The 20,101-nt window shown below is 30.4% G+C and overlaps 3 protein-coding genes across 10 annotated transcripts; 1 reads left to right on the plus strand and 2 right to left on the minus strand.

Moving 5' to 3' along the window:
* Positions 1 to 142: 142 nt before the first annotated feature.
* On the minus strand, positions 143 to 2,689 carry Cpsf73 (cleavage and polyadenylation specificity factor 73). The gene has a single exon (XM_003706057.3). The coding sequence runs from the start codon at positions 2,219 to 2,221 to the stop codon at positions 161 to 163; it is 2,061 nt and encodes a 686-aa protein (XP_003706105.1). The 5' UTR covers positions 2,222 to 2,689; the 3' UTR covers positions 143 to 160.
* Positions 2,690 to 3,282: 593 nt separating this feature from the next.
* LOC100876139 (venom acid phosphatase Acph-1) lies at positions 3,283 to 14,483 on the plus strand. Of its 6 annotated transcripts, none has more exons than XM_012291851.2 (7): positions 3,283 to 3,403; positions 7,380 to 7,453; positions 8,107 to 8,211; positions 8,284 to 8,549; positions 9,962 to 10,118; positions 13,094 to 13,423; positions 14,134 to 14,483. In XM_012291851.2, exons 1-7 carry the CDS (start codon positions 3,331 to 3,333, stop codon positions 14,329 to 14,331), a joined length of 1,203 nt encoding a protein of 400 aa, XP_012147241.1. In that variant the 5' UTR covers positions 3,283 to 3,330; the 3' UTR covers positions 14,332 to 14,483. The 6 variants fall into 6 exon arrangements, with proteins under 6 accessions (XP_012147241.1, XP_012147243.1, XP_076394716.1 ...); XM_012291853.2 differs by lacking the exon at positions 3,283 to 3,403 and adding an exon at positions 5,368 to 5,676; XM_076538601.1 differs by lacking the exon at positions 3,283 to 3,403 and adding an exon at positions 6,910 to 6,928.
* Positions 14,484 to 16,477: 1,994 nt separating this feature from the next.
* Positions 16,478 to 18,364, minus strand: LOC105663368 (uncharacterized). Of its 3 annotated transcripts, none has more exons than XR_013040198.1 (3): positions 18,126 to 18,364; positions 17,358 to 17,740; positions 16,478 to 17,280 (listed from the first exon to the last, which is right to left on the minus strand). XR_013040198.1 is itself a non-coding variant. In XM_076538617.1 (3 exons), the coding sequence occupies exons 2-3, from the start codon at positions 17,440 to 17,442 to the stop codon at positions 16,945 to 16,947; spliced, it is 381 nt and encodes a 126-aa protein (XP_076394732.1). In that variant the 5' UTR covers positions 17,443 to 17,735; positions 18,126 to 18,364; the 3' UTR covers positions 16,478 to 16,944. The 3 variants fall into 3 exon arrangements, 2 of the variants coding, with proteins under 2 accessions (XP_076394732.1, XP_076394731.1); XM_076538617.1 differs by having other exon boundaries at positions 17,398 to 17,735; XM_076538616.1 differs by having other exon boundaries at positions 17,398 to 17,740.
* Between the last annotated feature and the right edge of the window lie 1,737 nt (positions 18,365 to 20,101).

Genomic DNA, 20,101 nt, shown 5'->3' on the forward strand with positions numbered 1-20,101 from the left:
TCAATGTCACGAGTTTTATTATATTAATCTACATGTGATTATATTGTGTAATACTATTAAATTATAAATTAAATAAAATAGTTTTTGTTATTTAAGTTTATATCAATAAATCTAATAATAATTTTGCAAATGTTTTTTGCACATAACCATAATAATAATGTTATATTGTATCACAAGGTGGTGCCAGTGATTGATGTAGTTTTGTTACTGCTGTTTGCACTATTTGTTGAAAAGTTTCATCTTCTTTACTGGTTACTTCCAAATTTAATAAATCTATATGTGCTTTCTTTCCATCAACTGTTACATAAAGTTTTTCTCCTTTAAAAATTTTAGGAACAGAATCTTCACCAAACATTTCTTGTAACATTTCTATCAGACATTCCTTAAAGTGCATCCGATCCATTTTTGTAGGTGCAGGTAATATTTTAGGTGGTTGTTCCATCATTTCAGCTTGTAATATCGCGGTCAAAACAGAATCTGCATACATATCGTTAACAGGTGTTGCAATCCATTCCATAGTAACAATTTTTCCATCAATCGTAACATCAATATTTTTAAACACACGTAACTTTTTGTCATCAATAACTTCTAAATTCCCCGCAATTTGTGTGAGAAGATGTTTTAATACTGGTAATGATGCTGAAAAGTATACACTCTGTCTTTGAATTACTTGACTCATACTCATATCTGTATATTTTGATAAGTCGCAAGGTGCTAACATATGATAATTAAAGTTCCTCTTAACTAAAACTCCTGATAGTGTTTGCCCAGGTTTAGGTGTTTCCATTGCTAATGTACCCATCACTTTAGCAGTTTTTTCTCCTCTAAAATACAACTCTACAGCAACCGTATTCCTAGGATTATGTATTTCCATTGTTGTGTTAGGGTCATCTTCATATTCGCGCTGCAAAGCTGCTTTTAATCTTCCCATTTCATTTTGTTCTCCATGTACGAGTACAACATGTGGTGGCTTTAAAATACGTATAAATTCGGAAGTCTGTTGATAATCAGTATGTGCTGAGAATGATATATAGTCAACAGACATTTTTAATGGTAATTTTTGTCCAGACATAGTTGTAATTTCTTCAGGTTCTGATAAAATTGTTTTTGCCAATGTTCCTTCTACGCAGTAACCAGCTATTATAACTCCATTCTTTGCATCTGTACACCATGATTCAAATAATTCTCTTGACAATCCACTTTGCATCATACCAGGAGATGCCATTACTACGCATGGTCCAATATCTTCAAAATGATCAATTCCTTTTAAATTAGAAATATGTTTAAATACAAACGGATTGTTGATGGCAATTTGTCTTCTGATTTTATCATTCATTGCATTTACATAAGTTTGATAAACTGCCATGCATTTTTTTGCTAGGGAAGAAGCATAATATATAGGAATTTCATGTAGTTCTGGATGTTGACTCCAATATTCATCTAAAATAAGGAGAAGCTCTTGTGCTCTACCTAATGCAAATACAGGTATTAAACATCTTCCACCTCTATTAACAATTTCATGAACTAGATTTGTAAATCTTCCTTCACGATCTTCTCTTTTCTCATGTATATGTGTACCATAAGTAGACTCGGTAATCAAAACATCTGGATGAATGTTTGGAATTTCAGCAGCCATCAAATGTCTATCCTCTTGCCTACTAAAATCTCCAGTATATAAAATTTTAACACCTGCTATTTCTATCATAAACATAGCAGCACCTAATACATGACCAGCATTGTAAGCCCAAAATTTGATTCCAAATACATCTTTTTCCTCGTGAAAATTAATTGTTTCAATTTTATCCATACTAGTTTCTAGATCCGATTCAGTATATAACATTTGTTCTGTAGCAATGTTGCTTACTTTAATATAATCGGACAATAACCAGCGATAAATAGCTTTAGTGGCATGTGTCATAAAACATCTTCCCTTAAAACTGGTTTTCTGCAGGAACCAAGGCAAAGCTCCACAATGATCCAAATGAAAATGAGAAATTAAAAGTAAATCAATCTCGTCTGCTTCTACCAAATCTACAAATGGTAATGCATCCATTCCAGATAAGCCAGGGTGAATACCACAATCCAACATAATTTTTTTGCCTTTGAATTCTAACATAATACATGATCTTCCTACTTCTTGACCTGCACCAAGAGGCCTAATTGATAATAAATCACTTTCCTCAGCAGGTACTTGGGCATCCGGTTTTCGTTTTGTAGACATTTTTTTATTAACTAGTAATTATCATGCAATAATATAAGAAATTAATGTTGTTCTTTTATTTCATATTTTTCACTAAAAATATGTTACTTATATTATTCACAGAGAAAACGAATTTTCACAAACTATAAACATGTCCAAATTTATGTATTTACATCGGAGGTTAGAAAATAACTTTCTTGATTTTTAATAATTATACTGTGTAGAACATTTAAAATTGAAATTAAATTATATTAATGTTATCTTTTGTTATCTGTATCTCGTAAATAAAATGTCACGTTAATATTTAAATTAATAATGAATTATTAGACTTCTTTTGAATATAACCTATTAATGCGGTTATGATTTACAAACTACATAATGTATGGTTTACAATATGCTACATTGATAAGCAACGTGCTTACGAGTTCTCATTCGCCTGTACATTAATTCTGATTGGTCCGAACATATTTCATAATTATGAACGTACAATAACGCATTTGGTCGAAAAGTCTGAAAGTTTTGATAGAACTGAACAATTTTCAAATTAAAATAAATACTTATTTTGGGTAGCTATCTTCAATTAGAAGAAACTGCTTACATATCATTCTTGTAAAAGAATAAAATAGGAAACTTTTCTTTTGTACATTAAAATGACATATATTTTTAAACTAACAGTTATTTTAAATTTTTATAAAAATGTTGCTATAAATTCACCACCAATTACTTTAGCTTCAAATATTGTTGAAATTATCGATAATGAAATTAAAAAAAATTTTTTTTAAATGTAGTAAAAGTAAGTACAGATGTGCATAATACACATAATGCATGTGCATTAAGAATATTTTATTTAAAAAAACATTTTTTACATTGATCTTATGTTATCATTTGAACTTTGATTTAACATAATTGCAAATAAAATTTGTAGATAAATTATTATAAGTCGGTTTCATCGTAGATTGCTTGTAATAGCATATAATTATTTGGCGGGGAATGTTCGGAAACATCTGCAATATGTTAGTAATCATTTGAGCTAGGCCGTTCATAACTGGAAAGTAATTGTATAGAATGATGAAGGCAAATTCAACTTGTTTTCAGGTGACAGTGAAGGTCACGTTCACCAGTTAAAAAATATGCGCTATCACCAACAATGCATACAAAGGACCGTTAATAGATTGAGATTCAGACGATTTTTCGTGAATTATTGTGAGTGTCTAATAATTTTTGCCTGCGTTTAAAATCGCATAATCTGAAGGTAGATTTATGCCATTAAGAACTATAATTTGTATTACATAGAATAAATATACGGCATTTGGTGATATTAATAATATGGGCTGAAGTTTTTCCGCGTGATCTAAAATTTTTACGCCATTTTAAGTAAAATCCAGTAACCTAAAATTTTTGTTTAGTTATCGTAATCGCCCGATATTAACTACATGGAACTTATAGTTGATTATAGGTATGACTTGATAGACATTGTAAATTGATTATTACTGGATGTCTGTTTTGAAATAAAATTTCAAATTTATCAAAGCCCGGATTTTCAAATTTCGGAATTATTAAATCTCCAAAACCCCAAATTTTCAAATTCTCAAATTCCCAGATTTCAAAATTCCAAATTTACGAATGCACAAATTTAGAAAATTTTAAATCTTTGAATCTTCAAATTTTTAAATTCCTAGAAACTCAAATTTTCAAATTTGTATGCGTAATTAATACGCGTTAATCATTTCTAACGCGTGACAGCTAACAAACATAGTTTAGTCAATATCTTTTTGCTATTTTTATTGAAAATTAATATATAACTCGGTTAAAGTACATTTTACCTACCTATTTATAGAATGTAATGGAGAAATAATTGTAATACTTAATGTATTTATATTTTCTTAGAAAATATATGTAGAAAGAAGCAAGGGCATGGAATAAAATTTATTATCAATTTTAATATTCATATAAAGTTATTTACAACTGTTGTTTGCTATAATGATATTATTTAATTTTTCAAATGATAGATTCAGCATTCCCATACGTTTTTTTAAATTTATATATAACAATTATGTAAAAGAAGGAACATAGATTTTATATCTGTAGTACCTACCTTAACTATTGTCGAATCTACGTTCTCATTTCATTAAGATAATAGTTCTGCATATAGTCAAATAATTATCCTTTTACGCCAATCAAATTTTTAATAACTATATAATTCAAGACACAAGATGTAATCCTTTAATTGCAAAAATAATGTACATATTTCCACTTTTAATTTTATTATCAAAAAGAACGTGCACAATTTGAATTTCCTTGAAGGTACTATTGATGTTATTAGAAGATGGCGTCTGTTACGGAATTTTTAATTTTAGCGAACCGAAATAAATTATTTTAAAATATGTATTTGAATTAAAAAAAAGCAAAATGAAATTATGTACTATTTCTTTAAAATTCTTGTATAAAATACTATTTGCGAGAAAACGAATGGTATATTCGAATAGACTTCTAAGCGTTTTTGCTTGAAATACAACTCCACGCTAATAAATTCACGTTTTCACGAAGCGTATATGTTTTGAACGTTAAGGATCATCAAATATTCGAAAATTTGAATTATTTTTTGTTCGCAAGATGAACAATTTTATGGATTGTTCAAACGCTTCGCTTGAATTAAAATGTAACTCTCTGTATTCTTGACAGATGGCGTCTGCATAGCTACCTCATTTATAATACACCCGCCAAATTAAATACTCCTTAATCATTTTTATTTTATTAATTATAGTAGTAACTTTAAAAATAAATTTATATTTTTGTTTCAAATTTTATATTTCATGCACTTATTATCCTTAATTTATAAACTTACTTAAAATTGTGATTAAAATTGATCACACAATATGGAGAAACTAATTGTATTTCAAAGCGTATACATACTAAGAAGTATCAAAAAAACTAAACGCGTAGAGTATATTAAAAATTTTCAAGGATCATGCATCGATAATAAACTAACGTTCATTAGTGCATTTTTCATTACTTCCTGTCCTGAAAAATGAATTTGAACAAGAATTTTGACGGAAAATTGAGTATTATTTATGGGAAAGGTTACAAAAGTTGATTGTATAAATGTAATTTTCCTTTATATTATATTTTTATTAAACTAAGCCAGAGAATAGTAATAAAAATGCAAATAGATAATGTGCTGTATCAATATAACATTGTAAATGTGATTGATTTATTCGGAAAGAGTGGCTGATTGGGAAAGAGGATTAAGATACTTTGACCACATCATATCGGGTGAAACGATTTCAGTCTTAAGAGGACAGTATTATATTTTTGTTTCTGTTAACTGCCAATTCAGCAAGGTCGAGCATAGATTATGTTAGTAGCATATCAGATTTTTGCACGCAACAACGTATGCCTGAAATAATTGTCAAACAATTGTGGTGACTATATTTAAGTGTATTCGTCTTTAGGAACAGAGTTCACGCACGATATGAGTACGTAAAACGCAAATAAATCGTATAAAACATTTATAAAACTAAACTACATTTTTGTAAATTTTACAATTTTATTTTGATTTCTATCATTCATATGACTGATTACATAATTCTCGTTCGTATTCTAGATGATAGAAAGTATAGGTGGTGCTACTAACGTCGAATTGGTATAAAGATATATATATATGTATATGTGTAACGTTTAAAATAGGTGTGTAACTTTAGTATTGCGTGAATTTGTTTAAGTATGGCCATTCTTATTGCAAACAATATCAAGAATAAAACTTTCACCAACAAATTTATTATATTATGATGTACATCAAAACACATTTATTACTTTCTAATAAATATAATATTTAATATTGTTCATTAAACAATAAGTAATCAAATTATTTATTTTTTAATTATAAATTAAAATTTTCCAATATTAAATTGTTAAGAAAAATGTATGAATCTATTTATTCCGCTGTTTAATCGAGTAGATTTTCTTTCCTTTTAAATGATAAGTTTATCGTGTTATTCATTGGAAATTTATGACTTAACGATGGAAGAATTATCGTTATATCAACATATTATGTCTGCGTTTCACATTACACATATATTAAGTAATAACAGAAATATCTTGTATTTACTAGGATTTTACTAAAATTACTACTTATTAAACAATATTCATTCTCATATTTGAAGTATTAGTAATAAATTAACTTTCTTTTTATGTCTAGATAGTCTAATTAAAAATATTAAAGGTGACATTATTTTACTTGCTATTATTTATTATATATTTTATTGTATCAATTATGGTCACTTATTCACTTTACTTTACTACCTATTTAGTATCATGAGCATTATAGATTGTACCATATAAGTTTGTTATTTTTTAAAATCAATATAAAGGTGTTACTCTTTCAACGACAACGAACTATTTATTAAAAATATGCACAAGTCTTTCCAGAAGTTATGAAATTTGCTTTAAATTAGTTGTTAACAAATTGAATACCGGTAATTAAATGTGATACAACATAATGAATAAATATTTAAAATATCATAAGCAAATACTTATTTGCCTATTATACTTTTAATATTGGATCGGGCAAGTGTACCAGTCACTATATACCGTTACATGTTAGTGCTGATGATCGAGCACGCGATATCACGTGATCAGACATGTAGCAATGGCATTCAAGCACTCAATATCGAGTGAACAGTAGTAAACGCATTAACTATTTATTGGCGTACAATTATATTTATTATTGAAAGTATTATCTTAAAAATAATATATTTTCAACCTTTTAATGGAAATTGATAGATTAATATCGAATTACTTATATAATATCATATATATATTCATATACATATATTGTATGTTTAATATCACAATATACTTATATATAAATATCATATCGTGAATCGTTATTTTTGTCTGTAAAATAATTCCATTACTTATAATTGATTCTTTGTTTGCTTTATTAAAGTTTAGAAACTTATAATATTACTTGAAATACCAACTTGAAGAAAACTGGAATGATAGATATGACAAGTAACAGTCTTGTGTTGTTTCTCTTTAAAGTAGCATAGACTTACAATTGCATAGTCAAGCGCTTATAAAGTAGAATCATTTTAAAGTTTTTGACTTAGATATCTATTTCTATTTTGCGATATGATTCGTGAAAAAATTGTCTTAACGGTATTTGTTTTTATATTAGGTTCATATCTGCAATTAGCGAAAACAGTTACAAATGATGACAATCATGAACTTCAAGTGCAGTTGGTGCAAGTGGTAAGTATATTTCATCATTCTATTATGAATTAAAATCATTTAGTTTTTCATCTATTGTTCTAGTATTTTATTTACAGTTAATTAAAAAAATATTACATAATTATTTAAAATCAGTTATCTATACTTTGTACTGAGGTTTCCTCACAGATTAAATTGAAAAAATGCCAAGTCTAAATAAATAAAATATATATTTATATTTAGTATTAAAAAAAAGTTATGAAAATATAATTTTGTTTAAACATGTAAAAACTAAAGAAACTGAAAGATTTATAGGATTACTTTTGGAAAATATAAGACATTGCATACTCACTATGTGACGTTTTAATAAAAGTGGAAGCGGAAGCTGTCTACAACGCCTCCTAGCCTTTAGAATATAAGAAGCGCCAAAATTCAAAAGAATAAAATTATATTTTGTATTACTCAACAGTTTGTCAAAATGCAAATATTAATCATATGTTAATTCATTAATCGATATTTACAAAAGTTTCGTTTTTTTAATACATAATCGATACAATTATTACAAGTATTATAAATCGAATTTTACTTTTATTAGACATAAACTCGTATTATTATATACCTTTTAAAATTCAAAAATCAAAACATTCTAAATAATCATTCCATTCTTTCTCACTTTACGCTTAAAATTTTATCAGCTATTTAGACATGGAGAACGGACCCCGCGCGAAAAAGAATTATGGCCGAATGATCCTCATCATATATCAAAATACGAACCATGGAATCTAGCGCAACTAACAAACGTAAGTAATAACTGAATAATAAGACAAATTGTAGAAGTAAACAATTTATAATTCAATATGATTTACGTTTAGGAAGGGAGAATGACAGAATATCGAATAGGACAGATGTTAAGAGAGCGGTATAATCAATTTTTAGGAGATATTTATCATCCTAGCGATGTGTATGCCTTTAGTACTGACCATGATCGGACAAAAATGTCTCTTCAATTAGTCTTAGCAGGATTATATCATCCGGCACCATCCCAAACCTGGAATGAAAATTTATCATGGATTCCAATACCGACATATTATATGCCGGAGAAATTAGATGATTTAATGAAACCGGATTTCTCTCCAGTGTAAGTATTCCATTAGATAAGTGTTTTTTCGTATTTCTATAATTAAAAATTACAAAAATGAAAAAAGTAACTTAAGGAAAGTCCGGGAAAGAATTGGGATCAAGTGCGGAACAGAGCTGTGACTAGAGTTTACCGGGCTTGAGAGTTTATTTCTTTTCATGTATAGAAATCCAGACTGATTATAAAATCTTTAATTTTTAATAAACTACTATTTAATTTTATTTTAAGAAATGCTTGAAAAGTTACAATAAATATAAAGGTTTTCAAGCGATAGTTTAAATTTAACAATCGAGTTTTAATTTTATATGTATATTCCGATAACGTAAATTTTTATTCTTTTGTTGCTAATTCTGACACACTTAGAAAAATTTTTTATAATTTTTGAAATATGAATTATTTTATGTAATTCAAAAAGTATTTGAAATTATGTTTGCAATGTGTGGATTATTGAATAAATCGCTTCACTGTGTATCTGTTCAAATTCTTTTCAAAATTAGTTAAGCATTTGAGGCTGAAATTACAGTTATGTGTATTATAAATATATATTGGCGTGCAAAATTAAACACTTTTTCAGTGAAAAAAAGATTTTCGTTGCTAATATTTGGAGTGTGATAATTTCGTAACAAAATATCGTACATTCTGCATGCATTTTAAAGCTTGGGGCGAATCATTTAGTGTATCCTTCGAATGTCTGTGTGTTTAATGTGTGGACATGGTGTGTGTATTTAATATATGTGGCCAAATATTCAAAATATTCAAAATTTCTTCCTCTTTGCCGTATCACTTCCTGACATTTTTCTCAAAATGTTTTATATTTTTTTTGTATATACATATACAATTGGGAGGTATACTTCGAAGGCTTTGGAGAGGTATCCCTCAAGAACTGATACGTTGGTGCATTAATATGCGAGATTTCGGGCGGTCATTATAATGTGAAGGCTGCTGACTTCAAATCCGCGACGATTGCAGCCCTAAAAAATATTTGTCGACGTCTGTTGTTTGAATTGAAACAATTTTTGAAAAAAAAAGTATTCTCACTATTCCACCCTCCCACCTCAAGTAGAAATGACCCTGGAGAAAAATGCGAGATGCTCTTGAAAGTAGAGGCTCCAAACTTTAAAATGAGTATGAAAAGATTGTTCGTGCGATGTTTTGTTAAGAAGGTATCATACAAGAAGGTAGCACACTTCAAATATCAGCAATATTTCGCTGAAAATTTCCTAAATTTGACCACCAGTGTGGCTCTACAGATATATCAAATTTTAAGGATTGTATCTGAAGTATCCCCTGTATGATTTGGAATGCGGCGTAACTGATAATTGTCTCGCTTTTTCTATGCTACGGGTGCTCCTGATAGAGAAAATAATGCTTCTTCAATATACTAAAATGAAAATCCATTTTCTTTTTCGCAGATACTCGGATATTCTAGAAAAAGTAAGAAACTCGGAAGAGGTTCTTCAGAAAGTATCAGTTTATAAAGATTTCTTCAAATTTCTCAGTGAAAAGACTGGTATAAATATAACTAGAACGAATCAAGTATATGAAATTTACAATCTATTGACATCACAGGTATATATGATTGTTCAGATAAATTATTGGGTTTTAATTACTTTGTTGTAAAGATAAAAATTAAACAGGGTCATATGTCCTATTATGTTACTAACTATAGTACTGTACCATTATACCACTATACTACTATTTTCTTTTTCTAGTATCCTACATTTTTATTATTCTACTGTTCCTTTCGTCTATTATACCACTACATTACTGTTTCATTGTACCAATACTCTACTCGCTCTGCTACATAAATTATATTAGTAGCAGAGTACTTTTTCTTTAATATTCAATTTATTCAATTCAATTTAATTTTGTAACTGTGCAATGGTATCATAATATACTACTCAAAAGAATTAAGAAAAAAAAAAAAAATCCTGAAATTTTTAGGTCATATTCAAATTGCTCTGCCTCCGCTAAAAGTCATTGTAGCAAACAACAAGAATAGTCATTTTTAACCGACTTCGAAAAAGGAGGAGGTTACTCAATTCGATCAGTATTTTTTTTTTTTTTTTTTTTTTTTTCTATGTGTGCCCGCCGATTACGCCTAGCTGGATGGACCGATCGGAACGAAACCTTTTGCATCTGTTAGGTTCTGACCCCCCATTGGTACCATTATCAAAAAATTTTTCATTTTTTAATTGCAAAGTATTGTTATTGCAAAAATACCGGCAACTTTTGAAATAAAGTTTTCTCGATTTTAGTGCGCTTTTAATATCTTATCACGGACATGATTCTGAACAATTTTGTTCATATACAAATTTCGCGGAAAGGTTTAGTTTTCGAGATATTAGCGAAAAATTGTTGAAAAGTTTTGAAATCAACTTTGGACGATTTTGATGTCCTTTTAATATGTTATCAGGGACACGATTCTGAACAACTTTTTCCTTATCCACAATTAAGAGGAAGCTTTAGTTTTCGAGTTATTAGCGAAAAACTGTTGTTACTAATATATTGAATTCTACGTATGCCTCCGTGTCTCTGGTGGTGTATGAGTCAACATGCAGTCGCCGATTTTCTACTGTTTCTACAAACACGTCTTGCCGGCCGATAAAAAGCGTGAAATAAAATAATTTTTAGAAAAAAAATACACCGACTTCGAAATGCACTAAAAAGTATAAAATAATTTCTATTTCCTAATGAAGTAATTTCTATTTCATTCAATCATACAATTACGTAACAGATATGAATGAAACCTATTTACTCGTTAGGTATTATATTAAATACATTTCAACCTTTTCGTAGGCGGCGCAAAATTAAATAACATATTCAAAATAATCTTTTAATTTTGCGCCGCCTCCGAAAAGGTTGAAATGTATTTAATATAATACCTAACGAGTAAATAGGTTTCATTCATATCTGTTACGTAATTGTATGATTGAATGAAATAGAAATTACTTCATTAGGAAATAGAAATTATTTTATACTTTTTAGTGCATTTCGAAGTCGGTGTATTTTTTTTCTAAAAATTATTTTTGTAGCTTCAAGCCTCTAGTTTTTTACCGTTTATCTCCATATTTCTGTAACCTTTTTTTATGAAACAAATAAAAAATCGCGATAGGAAAATTTGTTTGCTTTTTAAAAGTTTTCACTGGCAATGTTGCTAAATTTCTTAAAAAATTTAGGTTTGGTAAAAGTAAAAAAGTTTTTTGCCATCCACTATCAGCATTAGAATTACATAAAACGTAGAGGAAACTAATGTAGAGGAACAAATTTTTCCACCCAATAAATGGATATATAGGAAAATCAGGAAAACGAGCGGAATAGGTAAAAAAATAACGGATGCCTTGTTTATTCCTGTGACGTGTTGCCACGGTCACAGTCTGCACAAGAATGCCTCCTCGGCAAAACCCTGGCCATGAGGACACCAACGTCACCATGGCCCTTAAAAACTATACATTGTATTCTAGCCTCATAAACTTTCCCTTGCTCTCTGACGAAGCGCACATGGCTTACTCTCGTCCGATGCATCTACCTAAACTCTAAATTTCTAACAGATAAGTCATGGTTACAAACAATAATGACGTCCCTCTAACTTTTTCACACAAATTTCGAAGTTTGATCATTCGGGTCATAGGGAGCAAAGAATTAGACCGATTTAAAACTTTGCACACTTTTTATGGGCGCTATAAACTTAAAAAAATTCCTAGGCTTAATCTTTGTTATGGCTATTTACAAGGATATAGTAATTTTTGTATTTTCAGGAAAAAACGCCATTTTTTGACGTTTCTTTACATCATTATTACACATTAAAGAAAAATATTCAATCAAAAACTGATTTTTCTGTCTTGGAGGGTATACTCTTAGGTTTTCAGAACCGTCCTTACAATTTCTGTCCGATGGTGGGTTCATGAGATAAAGACTATCAAAGAAAAAAGTGTCAATTTAGTTTCAGTAGCTCGTAACTTTGTAACCAATCATCGAAACGAACCCCATCGAAGTGCCCCATCGTCGTCAAATTATAGCGGCAGAAACAAGGAAAAACAGACCTAAGGTGTCATCAACCAAAATAATTTTCCTGCGACTGTAGAAACTTTTAAAACAAAAAAAAATTTTCGAAAATTTTTCCATCGCGATTTTTCATTTGTTTCATAAATAAAAAAAGGTCACAAAAAATATGGAAATAAAGGGTCAAAGCTAGAAGCTTGCAGCTTCAAAATGCCTATTCTAGTTGTTTGCTATGACGATGACTGATGAACTGATAACTTTTAGCGGAGGCAGAGCAGTTTGAATATGACCTAAAAATTTCAGGAATTTTTCTGTTTCCTTAATTCTTTCGAGTAATGTATAATAACTGCAATAATATTTTCATTTCGATTTATCATTTAATTAACGATTATAACTATTTCAATATTTCTGTTTAATTTAATTTTGTAATATTGTGTTGAAATGATTGCAATAGCTATTTAATTTTAATATCCCATTTTATTAATGTTACTGTTATTTTAATACATTTCTTTTCGTTATTTATGATTAAAATAATTTTGCAGAAAGCGCTACATTTTTCATTACCAGATTGGTGCACCGATGAAGTATACAAAAAACTTCAGGATATCGTGAAGCTAGAATACGAGATTCGTTCTTATACACCTCAAATGAAAAGATTGAACGGTGGTATGCTTATAAAAAGGTTTATCAAAAACATTAAGAGTAATGAGCAACGCGATAGACCAAGAAAGATCTACTTATATAGTGGACACGAAGTAAATGTCGCTGGAGTTGCGGCAGCGTTGAATTTTAGCGAGCCTGAAATACCAGCGTATGGATCTGCAATTATAGTTGAAAAATTGCGCGATAAGGCTGGGAAAATATATATTAGGGTAATTAATCACGATTCCACATTAATCTTTGAATGATGGATTGATTGCAGCGATAATTTGCACTTAATTTTAAACTTATTTTCCTTTTCATTTTTTTTTACTTTTAAATACTTTTAGATATTGTTTTTTTCATATATAAAGCTCGTCTAAATTATGACTTTTTTTTATAAAAGATCAGCTCATAATCAGTTTGTAATTTTTGAAATATGCTCCTAAAAAATAAAATATTAAAATTAAAAAATCTTGATGAAAAAGAAAAAAAAAGAAGTAAAACGCTCTGATTTGTATGTAAATTTTTTATTTAAAACTTCGAATATTAAGTTTTAAACATTCGAAGTTTTAAAGGTGATACCGGTAACGCTATAATCGTTACATGTTGCAAAGGTAATTATTGTAACATGAGTACAATTCGTTTCCATTGTTCTATGATTAGTACATAATATTTAAATAACACTAATTCGTTTTGTGTAAAAGGAAATGAAGAGCATAAAGTAAAACAAAAATATTAGTAGCAGTAAAGATCATAGGAGAATATCGATAGCGGGCAAATGAGTAATAGTACTCAGGATATAATGAATCTTTATAGTATGAAATAATAACATTTTCATTCATACGTGCAAATTAATCATGTTTATAACTTAAAATAATGTATTTGCATGAAAGTCATTAAGAATAATAATATTTGTATTATAAATTTTATTATTTACCAGATGCTTCTTTGGACTGGAGTCACAACACAGTTAATTCCTTATAAATTAGCTGGCGGTGGCGAAATTTGCCCAATAGACAAATACTTAAATATTGTAGAGGACATCATTCCGTCGGATGAAGAATCGGATCACAAATGGAATTACATATCGAAAGATGATTGGAAAACATTGTACGAAGAAAAACTAAATTTGAATTAAATATTTCTTTGTATTTTTGTGTTTAAAAATGTAATGCACCATCAGAGAATAACGTATAAACTACTCATGCAATGCATTTTTACTTGAGTTTAAAAACTAGTTCACTTAATAAGTGGAGTTTGTAATCTTTAATAAAATAAATTAGTAATTTATATCTGTAGAAAATGTTAAGATGAATTAATTATTTTATTTTGATGTTTACGAAGAACGTGATATTAAAATATTATTTCACTTATTATGGTATTAATAGTTATTAAATTAATTTATTAAATTGAAAATATATCTGTTATTTGCATGATTTAAAATGTTAATCCATTTCGTGCTTTAAACTGGCGCCGTTACCTAGTAACAAATAACGAAACTGATGAAATACAAGATTTGTTACTTCAGAAAATAAAATGTGTAATTTACGTCGACAGAATGTTTTATTGCTATAACAGAATTCGAATAATGGTATTAGTATATTATGGAATTTTTTGGTTAATATATCTTGAAAACTTCATATGATGCAATTTCGGGGCCAAATTTATAATCAGAACATAAAATCTTCCATCAATAATTTTGCATTGTTATTTATCATATAATTTTTTATCTTGTTGAATTTGTTTCTTTAAATTCGTCGAGAAAAAGATAAATTTATTTCTGTATATTTTATATACATTCGGAAAGTCCTTTGAACTTTCGGAAAATTCTGTTTGAACTGGTATACGAGGTGTGACACAAAAGTAACGAGACTAGGTCTGTAGCTTGAAAAAAGAATGGAATTGGCAGCAATTGTTTTTGTGGCATCATCCCACATACCTCCTCTATCCATGTTGCCAATTTCGATTGAATCGGTCATACCATTTGGAAGTATTGCGTTATTTAGTGAACACGTGCAATTGCATTCTGCCCGAAAAATGTCTAACGTAAAAACCGAACAGCGAATAAACATCAAGTTTCTTGTAAAATTTGTTGAACTCTTTTGTAATATGTGATGAGACATGGATTTTTACCTATAACCCAGAAAGTAAGCGCCAGTCAATGAAGTGGAAGTCTCCAGGATCCCCAAAACCCAAAAAAGCACGCATGTCAAAATCAAAATTCAACATTAATGGAATTGTAATGATTGAGTGGTTTCCTAGTGGTCAGACTGTTAACTAACACTATTACATTGAACTACTAAAAAGACTTCGTGAAAAAATTAGGAAAAAAAGGCCACAGTTGTGAAGCGATGGATGGCTGTTGCACCAGGATAATGCACCCGCTCACACGGCACTATCTGCCAAGCAGTTTCTGACCAGTAAAAATGTTACTGTGATGGGGCATCCTCCTTATTCACCTGATTTGACTCCATGCGACTTTTTTTATTTCCTAAAGTTAAATTTTGCTTAATGGGAACCCATTTCACCTCAGTTAAAGAGGTTCAGGCAGAAACGGAGAATCTTCTGAAGGGACTTCCAAAAACCTCGTTCCAGAACTGTTACCAGCACTGGCAGCACCGAATGCAAAAGTGTGTGCTGAAGGTGACTACTTTGAAGGTGATAATGTCACGGAGAACTGATTCTGTAGGTACAATGATTTATTAGACTAGTCTCGTTACTTTTGTGTCACACCACATATTTTATATTTTCTTAACAGTATGTAACAGACTAATTGCATATAATTCATTGGAAGAATAGTTAACTGACAATTATCCACGACATCATTTGTTTTATTATCCATCATGTTATCAAATGTTTAAGAAAGTAGCTATTGAACAGGCTGTAAAAAAAGTAGTAAAGCCGGTGTAAAAAGTATTGCGCTTATTTTTTAATATTATTATCATTTACTATTATTTTCATGTGATTTTTTGTGTCTGGATTGGTTTTAATTAATTTTTAAAAAATATAAAATAAACGATTATCTCCCCCGTTTTCCATTGAGGGAGGAAGCGAAATATTTTCTTTCTCAACCTCTTCCTTATTCAACATTTCTTCGGGAATTAATTCTGCTACATTTGGAAATCCAGTTCGTTACTTCGTCATCAGACATTTCATCCAAATATTCTGCAGTTTTTTCAATGCATGTGTTATTATTTATTATAATACTATTACTTGAAAATACTTCTTGAAAATTGTTAATAGTATTACATGTTTCGTTAATCAGTTGAATACAATCTTCGATATTATAATTAGCGTTAAATTTATTAACCCGTTCATTACATTCGATTACCCGTGAAGAATGAATATTTTGGAAAGTCAAACCAAATAAAGTATATTACGTACTATTATTACGTGTATAACATACCCCCATAAGCAATTTATGCCAAAAAATATCCTCAGTTTAGCAATTATACCTTGACCCATTAGTTGCATTAACGCATATGCATTAGTAGATAAAGATATTAATTTAAAATATCCATCGTCCATTTCATGTTCTTTAAGTTTATGCGCTTTTAAGTTATCAATGATCAACACAATTGTCCCCGCACGATACTGTTGCAGCTGCAGCTAACTATTTTTTTAAAACCATTATTGTACCATTTTCGAAATATATGCTCATTTAACCAATCATTAGACTGACTTTTATTATGTATTTCGCGGTTAACGTGTCCCCGTGCTGTTTCAATAGTTTGTACTTATAAATATCGACTTATATATGTCGCTGGCATTCGCACATATGACTAAAGTCACTTGTTTTTCTTTTCCTGTATTCACTTTGACGTGTTTTTTTTCTTTTGCTTAAAAAATTTGGCGGCAGACATCTCCAAAACAGTCTGGTTCCATCTATGTTATACACATTATCATCTTTGTCTATTAATAATCGTGAAAGTTCATATATAAAATTGTTTGCAGCTGTTTCATTGGAATCGAGTGTTTTCCTGTACGAGGTGTTCATTGTATTTCTTTTACCAATTCCACAATCAACTTCGGCTACCTTTAAACGTCGATATGCTGCCACATTGTGCAACAATTTCTTTTGCTTTGTCTAAAAAAATATTAGCAGTTAATTGTCCCACTCATCTTTTTTCACTGGTCCAAGTATATGATTTAGTTTCTATTTACATGTAATTTGCATATATCGGTACCCGTTATCTACTCATACCAAGGTGTCTTGCGTTGGTCGCCAATTGCCAAATAGAGTCCGCATTTTTCCGGTACCGTTTTAAAGTTTTTGCATTGAGCCCATATTTACAAGCAATATCAATGGTAGTTGCACGTCTTTCTAGTTTGTCCAAAGTTTCCAATCGTCCAATGGTTCTTACTTTTTTTGAAGCCAAATATGAATGTCATTATACTGTTCCAAAAATTTTAGGATTTTGTGAGATATTTTAAGGGTTCCAATCTCAAAATATAAACTACATTATCTCTAGCACAGCTGTTATTTTAACTACGATTAAAACTTCTATTACTATTTTATTGAATCTTGGTGATTGGTAAAGTCTGTACTGAAATAACAAGAAGTTCCTCAGTATTTTTAAGGTTAATACACCTGTTTTTCAGTGCAGCTGATGAAACAACAAATTCTACGACAAATAAGACGACCTTCAATTGATCTTTAAGTCAAAAATCAAATAAAATATTGACAATTAACGCGTAGTAATCGAAAAATTTATACATATATGTGCACTCAAGTTACCTTTTATTTTCAAGTTTCGAATTTTCAAATTGCCAAATTTTCAAATCTCTAAATTTCTAAATGTCCAAATTCCCAAGTTCCTAAAGTGTCAAGGTCAACTCAAGGTCACATTATAGGTCGTAGGATTCATTTTGTCAGTAACTGCTACACAGCATAAAAAACAATACATTGATTTTGAAAGAGTTTATATTCACCTTGTAATTTTAGCCAAATTAACCTTTGTCAATTTGTTATAAAATGTTGACAAATTTAAACAAATTCTTTTTTTGCGTTTTTCTCAATGAATAATACACTTTTAAAGGTACCAACAGAGTCATTTAATCGCGTACGATGTCTTCTTGTATAGTTTTGAGGCCAGTGATATAAAACAACCGATCATAATAGCTGAACGCGCGACTCGCCTACCTGAAATGGGAGTACCACCCCCCCCCCCCCCCCCCCCTCCAATTTCACATGGACCACAACATATTTAGATTAGAGCAAAATCGGAGATGGTGACTTCCAAAAGTGATCGATATAGCGTGGAATGACCCTAAGGTTAAAAATTCTTTGTTATTGGCACATCGTTCGAGTCAATATTAGATACGAATCTAATACACTGGTGGCCAAAATTAACGCACCACTTTCTTTACACCGTCGTCATTTCCACTGTGTAGGAGGTAGGACTTTGAAATTTTGAGGATAGGTGGGCCCATGGGTTGTCTCAATACTCCACGAGTGCCATTGCTACCTGCCACCCCTTCCGGGATCGGCGACCCCTTGAATACTACAGGGTCAAGAAAGTGACAAAAAAGGTTCTAAATTCGACCGAAAAAAAGAAAAAATCCAAAATTTTTGTCAAGGATGTGGCTCTTTATGTTACGGCCTTTCCGAAAATGCCCAGATCAACCCCCTCCAACACCCCCAACCCCCTCCATAATTTTCTACCCTTTCCAAAAGGGTGGTTATTTCGATTTCGCTGAAACTTTTGCCGGAGCTTCGTCTCGATCCCTGTTACACGTGGTAAAATTTTGGTCGCATTTGCACCAACCCCTTGGACGCTACGCGCTGTCAAAGAACAACCCCTTATTTTTTGTTCATCTTTTCCACAGTTAAAAACCAATTTTGGACCTGCAATTCACGGAAAAACTTGTTTTCGTCACGACAGTATCGTGTTTGTTGATGGTTGGGCCCTAGCGTGAAACCAACCCCCGTTGTGGAGGTTGGTACCCCCAACCCTTTCAATCCAGCCCCGGGGGTGGGTGCGTAAATTGAGTGCATGCTATCGATTGAGGGACCATTGAAGCATTTCTGTACAAATTTTCAAGTCGATTGCTTGAACCGTTTTCGCGGGATAAACAAAAAAGTGGAAATTTTGCGATTTACAACCCCCAAGTTCACCTCACAATCCCTACTGATTGGAGGGGGTTGGCGTGCCGCGGATCGGCTTCTCATGAAGCTTGAACCCTCCTTTTCTCGGTCCCAGAAGATGGAATTGCTCACACGACATGCACAGCCTCCAGCGATGCCGCCAAAATACCCTGTCATCGTCGTGTCGGCCAAAGCGAGCACCGCGGCCTCCAAGCGGCGAGTATATGAACCAAAAGCGATCCGAACGATATGGACTTTCAGCCACCCAAAAAGACTCAACGAAAAATTAATTAAAATTAATTAATTAAATTAATTAATTAATTAATTAATTTTATTGTTCATTAATTCTATTGTTCATTAATTTTGTTGTTCATTAATTTTATTGTTCATTAATTTTATTGTTCATTAATTCTATTGTTCATTAATTTTATTGTTTATACATTGTATTGTTTTTATTTTATTAAAATTTAATTTTTTCTCGCCATTTTTGATTTCATTTTTTTCCTGCGTTGAGAATTGCCAATTTTTTTGTTACAATTTTGCTTTTGGCGTTTGCTTTGAAAAAGAAATCAGTAAGACTGCTGGAAATGTGAAAGAAACGAGTTTAAAAACAAAAACTCAGGGTTTAAGTTTTACTATGAAAAACTACCACTTGGTAGAAAAAATGCGGAAATCGAAAATTTTTATAGATGTTTGTTTAAAGATGTTTAATGAAATAACGGAAACCAAATAGCAAATGCGGACTTGTCTTTACAGCAATCGTCAATTTTGTCTAAAGTATCCAAAAGTTAAAAAATTTCACAATTTGAAAGTTGAAAAA

The sequence above is a fragment of the Megachile rotundata genome, chromosome 1 (genome assembly GCF_050947335.1).
Source record: "Megachile rotundata isolate GNS110a chromosome 1, iyMegRotu1, whole genome shotgun sequence".
In the NCBI taxonomy this organism is placed as follows: Eukaryota; Metazoa; Arthropoda; class Insecta; order Hymenoptera; family Megachilidae; genus Megachile; species Megachile rotundata.